This window comes from Ruditapes philippinarum, unplaced genomic scaffold (genome assembly GCF_026571515.1).
Source record: "Ruditapes philippinarum isolate M1 unplaced genomic scaffold, ASM2657151v2 ctg32_1_1_1_1, whole genome shotgun sequence".
Lineage (NCBI taxonomy): Eukaryota > Metazoa > Mollusca > Bivalvia > Venerida > Veneridae > Ruditapes > Ruditapes philippinarum.
This window is the reverse complement of record NW_026860502.1, coordinates 342,944-357,380: the sequence shown is the minus strand read 5'-3', so window position 1 is coordinate 357,380 and position 14,437 is coordinate 342,944. Positions and strand designations below refer to the sequence as shown.

At 33.6% G+C, this 14,437-nt stretch overlaps 1 protein-coding gene across 9 annotated transcripts in view; it reads left to right on the top strand.

The window, feature by feature from the left end:
* Positions 1–13,988, top strand: part of LOC132760331 (stathmin-like) — a 44,683-nt gene extending 30,695 nt beyond the window's left edge. For 4 of the 9 annotated variants that reach the window (XM_060752285.1, XM_060752288.1, XM_060752286.1 and 1 more), the window contains exons 3-8: positions 46–165; positions 2,047–2,201; positions 3,066–3,257; positions 8,979–9,119; positions 10,180–10,326; positions 10,987–13,988. In XM_060752285.1, coding sequence (XP_060608268.1) covers positions 46–165; positions 2,047–2,201; positions 3,066–3,257; positions 8,979–9,119; positions 10,180–10,326; positions 10,987–11,067 — 836 coding nt within the window. In that variant the 3' untranslated portion in view covers positions 11,068–13,988. Of the gene's footprint in view, positions 1–45; positions 166–507; positions 582–2,046; positions 2,202–3,065; positions 3,258–8,978; positions 9,120–10,179; positions 10,327–10,986 lie in introns of those variants that run through there. The other 5 variants (XM_060752291.1, XM_060752292.1, XM_060752289.1 and 2 more) reach the window with 2 other exon arrangements.
* The last annotated feature ends 449 nt before the right edge of the window (positions 13,989–14,437 follow it).

The following is a 14,437-nucleotide window of genomic DNA, read 5'->3' as shown; positions in this document are numbered from 1 at the left end:
ATTCTTATATGAATATTGTCTTTATATTTTTGCCTTCTGGAACAGTTTGCAATTTGCTGAATTTTTTCTCATGTATGCGGGGGTCTCCCAAAACAAAACTACACCATCAGATTCATCCAGGGAGACCTGGACATTTTGACGCTGTTATTGTTTGGAAAGGGAAAGGTGATGATCACATGTGAACATTGTATATTCTTTTCTTTCTGTCATTTTGCCATGGTTTTTTCTTTCTTTTTTGTAATGTATGTATTTTAGTTGCTGAATGTAATAGAAATATTGTCTGAAATAACCAGCATTTTCAAGGGATTTTTTGCACACTTGGATTCCATTCTTTGAAAATGAGGGTAATTTTACAGGAAATTTTAAAGTTGTTTAACTGAATTGGCCTTTGGTCACTATTGTTTTAAACTTTGTATAATGAATTTAAGACTATAGATCATTTAGATGATATGAACAAAGTACAGAAATATCTTGGCGCCTACTTGTAGGGAGACCAGAAGGGAGAACAAAGTTAAGTTTTTCTTAACCTGTGGAATAAGACCCCTTATTTTTGGCATTGAAAAATGAGTTTATCAGATCAGGTTAGTAAAACGGTAAACAGCATGGCTTTAAATAATCCTTCAAAATTCTATAAAAGGGAGACAAGTGAATATTGGAAACTGCACATTGATGTGATGTATTGTTTTCTACCTTTGTTAAAATGGCTGCATTTTTGAAATGCTTAAAGAATGACTCATTTAGTTTCAAAGGCTTCCAATATAACATAGTATTTATATATTATTCAACTTCTTTAAATTATTTATGTTTATGAATGGAAATTTTTAATGCGGCGAACTTTCATTGTTATGCTTTTATGTGTTTGATGTTTAGTTAAATTTCCCATGTTTTTGTTCACTTAGATCTTTTAGTCAGTCTACCTATAAACAGAAAAAATAAAATACTATAATAAATTGATAGATAAGATTTGAAAAAAAGAATAATTGTTCTATAAGTATTGCTCATTTGGGAGTATTCTGTGATAAGTGAACAAATACTAAAATGAAAACAATTCACCTTTTCCTTTTGAAAATTTTTAAATGTAAAAAAATGGCCCAGTTACACTTGCTTGTGTAGCTATTGACAAGTTTTTGTTTTCAGTTGTTCAGTTGGTGTAACCATTGTATGATATCTCAAACTTGATCATCAATTTTTACAAATTTTTATTTTGATAGAAATTTCTATTGATAAATACTGTTCGAATACTGATCCATGTTATTATAATATATATATATTATTACCTCTCCTGTTGCACTTTGGTATAAATCCTTTGTTCCCTCTGTTTTATAATCACTGTTACCATTTTTACCTACTGCACAGTTTTGGCATTACGTTCAAGAAAATATTTGAAAAAGTTTTAATTATAGATGATGGTGATTGAAAGACAGATAATTTTCTGAAGACCTAGAATTTGGGAGATTCCTAAATGGCTTTATTATGCTGTATATGTTTTTTGATTTTCTCATTTTAAGCTTTATAACATTTTTTTTTTCATGATATAATTTACTTCTTTCCTTTCTGTATTGTATTGTTTAACTTACCTGTTTTTTGCATGTACTGCAAACAAATGCTTGCATCATTTAACTAAGATTTTCTTTTCTTTAAAAATGCAATTTTTGTTTTTATATAGATCGTAATAATTTTCTTTAAACTAAGTTTTTGAAATTGTTTTTTTTTCAAAGAGTTATGTAAGGTTCTTTTTAAGACAGGTCTATAATATTAACAATAAACCACCTTGTTAAACTGATAAAATTTCCTTTAAAGGACATACATTGACAGCTATTCATTGCTTTCAGACTAATTAAATCTTGGTACCTGAGACTTAAGCTTTTACATGTCTAGACAGGAGAAACTAGATGAAAATGTGCAATGTCAATTTACTTGTATTTAAACAAAATCAATAACGCTTTCACTTTGTTGAATACAGACCCTGAATAATTTCAGGAGGAGATTTGAAGAAAATTATAAGTCAAGTACTAATGTTGAGTAATCTCCCCTTTCTCGAAACAGAAATCATGAAGTCAAATGCTGGTAGTGTTGCATATGAGGTAATCCTTAAGCCTGCCTCTGGAGATGTTCCCCGACCGTCATCACCGCCGAAAGACAAGGGCATCACACATGACGATATAGTTCGTAAACTACAAGAAGCTGAGGAAAGAAGACTGGTATGGTTTATTAAAGACTTTACCCTTAGGTTACCCTTAGGAAGGAATTTTAAAAAACATCATAAATTCTAAGTTTATTTATTTAGTTTAAGTCGTTAAGAAGTGAGGTACATTCTGTTCTTGATTATCCAGAATATGTTGCATGAAGAATTAATCATAAATGATTCTTAGCTTGTCCGTTTCGAAGAAGAAATCTGGCTATTATGATTTCTGTGTCATGATTGTGCAAATACTTTAATGTACCATTATTTAAACAATACTAAATCTATTGAAATGCAACTTGTGTTTATCATGACAAGAGGCAGTTGTAAGACAAGGGGCATTATTCTGAAAGCTATATTTTTGGAGTTGTGCCTCTTTTTAACTTAGAATATTTATGAAAAATGGTGATTAATGGAGCTTGCCCTTTCCAGAGGAGAGTTAGCCCACATGCCATGCTCTTATCTTAAAGAAATATTACAAAATGTATGAATTTATTAACTTGGCTCTCAAAATAGATATCACCTATGACGATTTCTTCTATTCTAAGTCATGCTTATTTTGTTTACAAATCTATTGATAAAAATTTGACCATATACAAAATGTTTCCTCAAAATTTGGCCAAATACTTAATTAGATATTACTTCTTATCATCAGTTTACTATTACCTCATAGAGTAAGTTATATGTCTCCGCTATTATTATGTCAGCCATAACTGGGAACTCTTTGTGTGTTTGGAGGTTTCTTTGAGAGTATAGAAACAAAGTTTAGCCCATCTGTTGCACTTTATCATCAACAATATGCTGATATTTGAAAAAATCTATAAAATCATGTATTTTTCAATATAGAAATTGTGTGTGTAAGATACTATTTTTCTTACTTTAGTCAATGGAAGCAGAGAAGTTGGCCCCTCTACAGAAGCAGAAAGAACGCGCACAGGAAGCTCTTGAAAAGGCCAAACAAGAAGAGGAGAGTTTTGCACGAGCTACCCAGGAGAAACTTCGTAGATCAATGGAAGTTAATAAGGAGAACAGAGATGCTCAGATTCAGGCTCTTCAGACAAGACTTCGTGATCATGTAAGCTTAGAGTGAACTAGAATAAAACACTATTTTGTACCACATTTCTTACTGGCTTTCCCAATTTTTTTTAATAGAAATACTTTAAACCTAGAAATGAATACTTTACTTTTTATTTGCAACTTTTTGGGGTAAGGACTATTAATGACTGAAGATTTGATTAATTGGCATTTTGCATATAATTCAAATGGAATAAAACTCTATAAAAAATTTTGTAATATTCACAGACTTCCCGAAATACGTCGGTCCGACGGACATGTCCAATAAATTTTTATTAGGTCCGACGATCTTTTATTCCGGATTGGTCCGACTGTCTGGCTTTTATCCAAGTTGCATGTATACAAAATGGCATTGTTTAAGGTGCCAATCCTGGGGAAAAAAACGAAAATCTAAGTCAGAGGAGCTCACAGAACAGGAGTAAAAGGATGAAAAGAATAGACCTGAGACAAAATTTAATGAAAAATGGAAGCAGGACAGTGAATCGTTGGTGTATGACAGGGAGGATGTGAAAATGAGCTGTACGAAATGTGATGATTTTTATGGCAAAAAAATTAAAACCGAAGTGTCTTAGAAATATAAACACAAGTTTTTCTTTGATTTTCATTTATTTCATTCGGTCTGACAGATTTCGTTTCGGTCTGACAGATTTTCATGGTTTGTCAGACTGAATGTCTGACACTTTTTTAAATTTCGGGAAGTCTGTATTCATTAAATTATTATTATCTGACAGTATCCACTTAGTGTGTTCATCTCTAGGTTACCAAACATTGCATTTTCAAATCCTATTGGCTACCTGTTGCTACATTTTTTTGTATCTAAAACGATTTCTCCCATCATTTATTTGTCTTGTAATATTTTGACAAATTTAATTAGTTTTCTGTGCCCGATAAAGAGAGTTCAAATGGATAATAACATGAATAGTAAGTAATTAAACAAATTCTAAGGAGCACTAAATCTTGATAGATGGAAAATTCAAGTCTCAAGTGAAGCTGTTGCTCTCCAACTATTTCTGTTTATACTGTGAATGCATGAGATTTAAATAATTATGCCCCCATTTCGAAGAAAAGGGGGTATATTGCTTTGCACTTGTCGGTCCGTCGGTCTGTCGGTCCGTCGGTCCGTCGGTCCGTAGACCAAATGGTTTCCGAGTGATAACTAAAGAACCCTTAGGCCTAGGAACTTCAAACTTGGTATGGTGATTAGTCATGACCAGTAGATGACCCCTATTGATTTTGGGGTCAAGGGGTCAAAGGTCAAGGTCACATTGACCTTGTAAGCAAAAACGGTTTCCGATCAATAACTAAAGAACCTTAAGGCCTAGGAACTTCAAACTTGGTATGGTGATTGGTCATGATCAGTAGATGACCCCTATTGATTTTGGGGTCAAGGGGTCAAAGGTCAAGGTCACATTGACCTTGTAAGCAAAAATGGTTTCCGATCAATAACTAAAGAACCTTAAGGCCTAGGAACTTCAAACTTGGTATGGTGATTGGTCATGATCAGTAGATGACCCCTATTGATTTTGGGGTCAAGGGGTCAAAGGTCAAGGTCACATTGACCTTGTAAGCAAAAACGGTTTCCGATCAATAACTAAAGAACTTTAAGGCCTAGGAACTTCAAACTTGGTATGGTGATTGGTCATGATCAGTAGATAATCCCTATTGATTTTGGGGTCAAGGGGTCAAAGGTCAAGGTCACATTTACCTCTTGGGTAAAAATGGTTTCTGATCAATAACAAAAGAACCCTTAGACCTAGGAACTTCAAACTTGGTATGGTGATTGGTTATGACCAGCAGATGACCCCTACTGATTTTGGGGTTAAGGGGTCAAAGGTCAAGGTCACATTGACCTTGTAGGTAAAAACGGTTTCCGATCAATAACGAAAGAACCCTTAGGCCTAGGGACTTCAAACTTGATATGGTGATTGGTCATGATCAGTAGATGACCCCTATTGATTTTGGGGTCAAGGGGTCAAAGGTCAAGGTCACATTGACCTCTTAGGTAAAACGTTTTTCCGATCAATAACTAAAGAACCCTTAGGCCTAGGAACTTCAAACTTGGTATGGTGATTGGTCATGACCAGCAGATGACCCCTATTGATATTGGGGTTAAGGGGTCAAAGGACAAGGTCACATTGACCTTGTAGGTAAAAATGCTTTCTAATCAATAACTTAAGAACCCTTAGGCCTAGGAACTTCAAACTTGGTATGGTGATTGGTCATGACCAGCAGATGACCTATTGATTTTGGGGTCAAGGGGTCAAAGGTCAAGGTCACATTGACCTCTTAGGTAAAACGGTTTCCGATCAATAACTAAAGAACCCTTAGGCCTAGGAACTTCAAACTTGGTATGGTGATTGGTCATGACCAGCAGATGACCCCTATTGATATTGGGGTTAAGGGGTCAAAGGACAAGGTCACATTGACCTTGTAGGTAAAAATGCTGTCCAATCAATAACTTAAGAACCCTTAGGCCTAGGAACTTCAAACTTGGTATGGTGATTGGTCATGACCAGCAGATGACCTATTGATTTTGGGGTCAAGGGGTCAAAGGTCAAGGTCACATTGACCTTGTAGGTAAAAACGGTTTCCGATCAATTAACTAAAAACGCTTAGGCCTAGGAACTTCAAACTTTGTATGATGATTGGTCATGACCAGCAGATGACCTATTGATTTTTGGGTCAAGGGGTTAAAGGTCAAGGTCACATTGACCTTGTAAGTAAAAAGGTTTCTGATCAATAACTTAAGAAAGCTTAGGCCTAGGAACTTCATACTTGGTATGGTGATTTGTCATGACCAGCAGATTACCCCTATTGATTTTGGGATCAAGGGGTCAAAGGTCAAGGTCACATTGACATTGTAAGTAAAAACAGTTTCTGATCAATAACTAAAGAACGCTTCGGCCTAGGAACTTCAAACTTGGCATGGTGATTTGTCATGACCAGCAGATTACCCCTATTGATTTTGGGATCAAGGGGTCAAAGGTCAAGGTCACATTGACATTGTAAGTAAAAACGGTTTCTGATCAATAACTAAAGAACGCTTCGGCCTAGGAACTTCAAACTTGGCATGGTGATTGGTCATGAGCAGCAGATGACCCCTATTGATTTTGGGGTCAAAGGTCAAGGTCACAATGACCTTGTATGTTAAAACGGTTTCCGATCAATAACTAAAGAACCCTTAGGCCTAGGAACTTCAAAGTTGGTATGGTGATTGGTCATGACCAGCAGATGACCTATTGATTTTGGGGTCAAGGGGTCAAAGGTCAAGGTTACATTGACCTTGTAGGTAAAAACGGTTTCTGATCAATTAACTAAAAACGCTTATGCCTAGGAACTTCAAACTTTGTATGATGATTGGTCGTGACCAGCAGATGGCCCCTATTGAGTTTTGGGTCAAGGGGTCAAAGGTTAAGGTCATGACCAGTACATACTTGATAACCCTTATTAATTGTTTGATCACTGGGTCAGAAGTCATGCATAATAACCTTATCACATGACTAATTGGCTGCTGATAGGGGGCATACATGTTTTACAAACATATCTTGTTTAAATGGGTGTGTTGTGTTCCCTCCCTGCTTCCTTGCTGTATCTATATTGTTGCATGTTTATTTATTTTGTTCATTTACAGAATAGACAACATCCATACCACTGCACTATAGATTTTTCTCTATATTTCATAGGCAAATTACCTCCCTTGATCTGTTCAATGTAATATCTGGCAATGTCAGACAGAATGAATTTAGTTAAAATATTTTGTTTTTGTTACTGGAAAGTGGCTGTGACTGAGTTTAGAATGTCTATACATCTAGCATTTATGTATCTTGAGTTAATTGGGGAAAAAATGATTTAAGGCAAAAGTTAGCTTTTCATTCAAGTATCTTTGTAGTTTTAAAACCTTAAAAAAGAAATGCTTGATGTTGCTAAGTATTGTAAGTCTCAACTTGAATATAACTTGTACTGAACAGTAAACTGTAAAAAGCAGATTTTAAAAGCTTCAGACCATTCATAAAGGAGAATCCAAAATGTAATGCAAGATGAGAGAAAAATGCATTTTAGTTATATGCACAGCAATTTTATGAATTTGCTTATTTGTTTTCTTTCAGTTGAATTTTTTTTTCTTAAGTGCTTTTACTTGTACCATAACTCCCAATACTACTATCTAGCCTTTTTCAGATCTATTTCTTGGCATTGAATTGACTTGTTTAATATGAAAAAAAAACAAAAAAAAAACTTGTGTTCAATTAAACTTATGTCATCTTAAAAAATGATTCCCTAAAATGGAACAGTGATGACGGCCAATATTTTTTTCTTTTGGGGTTGGGTAGATTCATTCTTAAAAAGAGTAACACAAGTTTTGCACAAAACACATGCTTGCAGACCTGTTTACCCCCCCAATAGATAGTCCATATTTCCTGCCAATTTGATGTCTGAAATACACACTACATATCGATACTGAAAATAGTGTATTTTTCATTAGTTAGTTGGACGTCTGTGATGCTTAGACATTTATAAACTGTTAAAAACTAAAATAATCTGTGGAATACTCTTTTGAAAGAAAAAAAGGAACCAATAAGGTTTAGGGCCAGAAGCTCAACATTATCTTCATATCATTAACTAGGACCAGAGACATAGATGTTATCTAGAGACATAGATGTTCTCTATGTGTCTGCTAGGACCTTGTTTACTGTCTTCTTTAAAAGGTTATTTACTTTGTGCATTGTATGTATGGCATGTAATTTTGATTTTCATGTAAACATGCAGGCAAGAATTATTTTAAAAGACCTATTGACTCTTAACAACATAAGTACAAGCAGTACACATCAATTTCTAGCATAAAAACAGCTAAGTGCAATGTGGTCCCTGGGGTTTTTTTTTGTTTTTTTTTGTGTTTTACTTGGGTTTTACATCACACCGACACAGTATAGGTCATTTGGCAACGTTCCAGCTTTACTGGCGGAGGAAGACCTCAGGTGCCCCTCAGTGCATTTTTTCAGGCATGAACGGGCACCTGAGTAGAACCACCGACGTTCCGTAAGCTAGCTGGATAGCTTCCTCACATGAAAGAATCCAAAGTCCCTGTAGGGATTTGAACCCACAGTGGTGAGGGGCAAGTGGTTTGAAGTCAACGACCTTAGCCACTCGGCCAAAGACGCCTAGTTCTATTATCAAAACATAACTGTCAAATGACATCGCACTATCTCTTTGAGGCATTAAACAAGCAAAGGTTTCTTATATGCGATATGGAATAACTTGCCCTGAGGGCTCGGACTTTAAATGCATCCTTGTGCTTCTGCAGTTGTTAATGCATGGAAAAAGGTCATTATCCCCCCTATTCTTTTTGGAATTCATCTACCATTTGAACCTGCCATTGTCTACTGTAGACATTATGTCCAAATTTATTAAAAAGAATTCAAGTTAGCATAATACTGGTAAATGGTGTACAGTATAGATAGATGTCAAAAGCTACTGATAAAACACTGGCTACTGACAAGCCTTTGAAGGGGTAAACAGGTCTTTGCATGATTATCAAGACTTATCAAACTGCCAAAACAAAACAAAAAAAAAAGCTCTTAAGAAAATTAAACCATCTATATTACATTTAAATATTTTTTCTTCTGTCAATCGATTTTCAGTTTGTTTATAGGTAACAATTTTATTATGAAGACTAGTGTCCATTTACATTATTTGTATCATTAAACATGACATTGTTGTTGTCCAGCTGTTGAAAGTTGAAGAGACGTGTAGAAAGAGTGATGAGATGGCCAAGGAGCTTGAGGAACGAATCAAAAACAAACTGGAACAGAAGGCAGAAAACAGAAACTCGCAGATTGAAAGCATGGTGCAAAGATTGAGGGAACATGTGAGTTATAACCAATCCAGTATTGTCAACTTTAAATCATCCATAAATTTTGACAGTAGGATTTTAAGTAATTCGTCAACCATTATACACACATGCAATAGATGAAGGACTAGCCACATAGAACATAGATTTAAATTCAGAGAAGATCTTTTTTCACAAGAGAATGGACACTTAAAGTCTTCCAGCATCTTTGCCTTTATATTTTATAAGAAATTTCTGTCTGATTTTGATGGGTTGAGTCTCTCTTATTTTATTTAGTTCAGATCTTAGTCCAGTTTATTTGGTCAAATACTATATTGTTCTCTTTACAAAATGAAACCTTTGCCTTCAAGAAATACTCAACTTTACTGTAAGTTGTCCTATGTTTTCCAGTCATGTCTCGGAAAGGAACCATCATAGTTAAATATTCCAAAGTTTTTGCAGTTTATACCTTTGTTTTAGTGGTATCGAATTCACTTTATATTTGCACCCTTCGGCATGCAAATTCCTTAACATCAAGCAATCGAAATTTTAATCCATTTCCTTAAATAAGTTCTGTAAAGGAGGTGTGTTTTAAATATGAACTGTTATTTTAAACATTGATATATGATTTGACACTTCAACTTGGATCACAACATACGCTAGCTAGTGATCTTTTTATCCCAAAATGAAAATAATTTAAGATAATTTACTTATTAGGCAATTCCGAGAAGTGGTTATATATATTTAAATGAGAACAGTTATAAAAATAATACAAGAAGCTCATTTGCTTGCCTCTTAGACTAATGTGTGTACTGCATAATTCATTGAAGCAGCTCAAGTTGGGTATAATGGTCACTGCTTCTAGTACCCTAAGTTATCAATATAACCTGAATGATTGTTTCTTAGGGGAAGTTTAAATCTAAACACAAGCATTTAAAACCAAAAAAACTTAGAAGCTTGCACATATTTGTAAAGAGACAATGTGGTATGACCAAAGCTGTATTCTATACATTATTAGTTGGATATATTCAGTTCTGTTTATAGCATGCTGTTATTGTGTAGTGATTTAGTCTTGTGTGCTTTTTTCTGCAATTTGCAGGAGAAACATGTGGAGGAGGTGATCAAAGCTAATGAGAATATGATGAAGAGCAAGTTCTCAGAGGAGAAAGTGTTGGAAAAGGTTCAGAAGGCAATTCAAAACAGAGAGAAATACCTCACCGAGCAGCGTAACAGACTCCGTGAACATGTAAGAGCTAAATAAGTCGCAGTTAAAAGGATCTACCATGGACCTGGAGAAGCCTGTTTTGTACATGCATCCTTCCATAGTCAAAAATCTGGGATATTTCAAAACTGTTCATTTGATTAGTGTTTGAAATTTCTTCAAATTTTATCATAACTGAGAGCTTCAGCTTCAAAATGAACAAAGTCAACAAGTGGAATTATATTAACAAAATGGATTACATTGTTATAACAAGTGGGGAAGGGAAATGTGGGATTTGATGACGTGCTAAATATTTGTATTTTGGGGGGGGAAATTACAAAAAAGAAATCGAGTACCCCTTTACATGTTGCCAGTAAAAAACAACACATTAAGCTTGGCCTTAGAACTTAACTTAGTTTTTTTTTTGTTTTTTTTTGGCAGCAAAAAAGTTTTGCCAAGACTGCCAAAGTTATCAATTTTCTGCATGTGATAACAGAATAACAAGCAAATCCGCCTGGAATCATTATAGATTGGTTGCTGAAAGTTGCTTGTCATATTCTTTAAAAGAATTTGGTCTTTTTTATATTTTCAGTTTAAAATTTTACTCACAGCATTGTTTTAAATTTATTTTTCTATTGCATTACTTACGGGGTGATCTTTAAGCCATACTGGGTTTATAATTATTCATATTTTGCCTTTTTTCAGGAGAAGAAAATTGAAGAAGTAAGAAAAAACAAGTCTGCACTGAAAACAGATGATGGTGATGACATCAGCCCAGACCAGTAAATGTTACTTGGAGCAAAGAGACTTGTACATAGAAGTGAAAGTGAGGGACCAATAAAAACATCAACTTACACAGATTCAAATATCGGCTCATTGTGCTAATGCAACACACACAAAAGTTTTTCTATATGTGTCATCCCTTAATGTTGCCATTTTGTTCTTTAATGTTTCAGTGTTTGGATTTTAACGTGTGATGTGAAAGTGAGTTTTTCTTGGCGGACGCAAGGTGGACTTGGAAGTTGACATGGCTAATACAATTTCTCACTGTCGTGTCTTGTTGTTTTTTTTCAATTCTAGAAAGAAATGTACCCGTTAAAGATGTTATAAACAATTCACAAACACTTGCAAAAATATGAAATCCTAAAGTTAAGATAAGGAGTAGAAGATAGGGAGAAAAAACCATTCCGCAGATGATTTTGATAACGTCTTTTCATGAGCTGTATTAATATTTTTTGTATAATTTTGTAACATATATTATAGAAGAAAAACATTTGTTGAAAATTTTGAAGTCAATTTTCTCCATTTTTGATTTTTTTTTCCATAAGAAATTTTAAGTATAAAATCATATTCATTTTATTAAAAAGTAGAAATATTGGCATGAGACTTGTTAAATTTCTCTTTTTTTTCTGCATTGAGTATTTGATAGCTGTATAAAGATATAATAATCAAATGTTGTTGAAACCTCCTCATAACTATTCTTGCTGAGTGCGCTTTTGTCAGGTTTGTTTTGCACGGTGTTGGTTCTACGCATATCTATTTGAATTATTTCACAAATGTTGATAATTGGTGTTTGAATATTACATAAATATAGGTTTTTGGTACTTATTAAGACATTTTGTTTATTTCTGTGAATCGTTATTATTAAATGGCTGTCAATTTGATGTATAGATTTTTATGTTACAATGTTATTTAGAATGTTTTGAATCTTTAAAAAAAAAATATCAAACTATGACTATTCTACATTGGCAATGGATTAGTTATAAATTTTCATTAACTTTCTAAATGTTTTTGACTTCCATCAAAACTTAAGAAACATAAAGATAATTGTACTAGACTCAGTCATCGTGTTGTTATGCCGGTTTCTTTGTTTATCACAGACAATCATACATAACTTTGGGGATAATCCACTTTCTTTTTCATAAACTTTTCGTAAAGAAAATTGGAGAAGACCAATGGTTCCTGTAATAATTGTCTGCCTGAAAGCTCTTATATGAATCTCGTTCTTTTATTTGTTATTTTTTACCACCAGTGTCAACTACTTCACTTTAAGTGCTATTTCAGTATTCGTTTATCACCCCCTTGTTTCTTGTTATTGAAACTATGTAATAAAAAAAAAAGCCTGTTACTTTTAGAGTAGATTTGTAAATTTTTACATTAACCCAGTGCTGTATAATTGCCTTATTATTATTACTATATACTTTGTATGGTTAGTGATTTCCTAGGTATTGTACAATTGTAGTTTCTTTTTATCTGAGAAGGCTGAGATGAACATCTTATTGTCTTGTATATAAAAATCATTCATGGGGGAAAATAAAGTTGCCAAAACATGTGTATTGATGTAAATGCATGACCCGAGTAAAAAGAACATTTTATATATGAAATGTTAGGATGACAAGATTGACAAAAACCTTTTAAAAGCAAAAAGAAATACACTACTTTTTCAAAGTAATTTAGATATACATAAATGTGTTCATTTCAGCCGTCATGTTTAAAAGTTAGTGTTAGAACAATTTAACATGGTTTTAAAAGTAGTCTTACAGATATACGAATTGTGAGACGTGTCTTTAGTTTGAATGCAATGTTTTCAATGCAAGCATCTGTGCAGTTAGCTTCCTTCGTGTTCAGTATATGACTTCTGTCTCGAACAATCTCAGTATTTTCTTCGCTTTATAACCAGGCCTAAAAATAGACACTACTCCAGTATAAACTGATTTTTATGTTCATTGTTATGAAAGTATCAAAATCAGAATAAAGAATGAATGTTAAAATTTTTATTTTGTCTTTTGATCAAATTGCAGTGATAATAATTCTTTGGTAACTTTTCTGTCAAATTAAAATTAATTTTTTGTAAACACTGCTTGATAATATAAAATATTGTAAATATTGTCTTCATTATTACAAATTTAAATACATTTCAAATATAAAAGTTTAGGAAGAATTAAGAATATTCTCATGCCTTCAAGGGAAGGAAATAAACTATTTTAGTATTTAAATATTGTCAGTTTTGCATGAAAAATTACTTCTGTATATATGATTTCTACTAATATCATTTAGAAATTGTGGAGTCTGTTTTTAGGCCTTTGATCATCATGCTTTCAGCAGCATGTTTAAAGGCTGCCACATAATTGGCATTCATTTATTTATTTTGTTCACATTTTCAGATCATTCAATTTTGTATTTGTGTTAGCTATTTTCATAAAATAAGTCATTTCTGATCTCTCATCGCTAGCAATTGTTCAAGATTATATTCAGCAGTTATTAGTGTTGTTAATTTGTTTATTAATAATCAATTACTGTATAACAGTCAGCTATTTCATTACCGGTACTCTCCCTTTATATGTATAGCTGTTATTTACAACAAAATGGTGAAGTTAAACAGAAAATATATAAATGATTATCAAAACATTCGAGATTTAAACTTGTAATGCTGAAAATTTATAATGATGATGGTGTTAATTATTTTGAAAATATCAAACCACAATATTTTGATGTTTTTGTAAAGGCACGTTTCAGGTGAATGCGTTTTGTCTAAAAATGTAGGCCTAAAGTTAGATTTATTTTGAAAGGTGACTAACTAGAACTACAACAGATTTTTATTCATATGTATCTGTATACAGCATGCTGAATAGCTTTTCATTGTTGGTATTTTTTTGTCCTCGGTATAGAATTATCTTCATATGCTAACAATAAACCATGTTCATGAACATTCTTGTTTTCTTTTTGTTTTAAATACATTTGTGTGTGTTTTTAGCCCGACTATTAAAAGAATAATGAAAGCTATTGTTCTTGCCCATGTGTTCGCGTCACAGATTAAGTTTATTCCTGCATTTGGTATGGCATATAAGACCCTTTTTATGCATTTGAAGTCTGGTCCCCCCAAACCAACGATCTGCATGTTTGGTCAAATCTGACTGGGCGCACACCATGTTACCAAGATGCTAGGCACTGACTTCCTCTTATTGACTTCAGGATCTCCATGAAATGATATGTCGCCACCTAAGGTTGGCCTAGTCCAGACAGAGTAAAGTCATTCGGTTGAGTTATACCGGTAGGTTAATCCTAGTCCAGTTATTCGGCTGAGTTATACCGGTAGGTTAATCCTAGTCCAGTCATTCGGCTGAGTTATACCGGTAGGTTAATCCTAGTCCAGTCA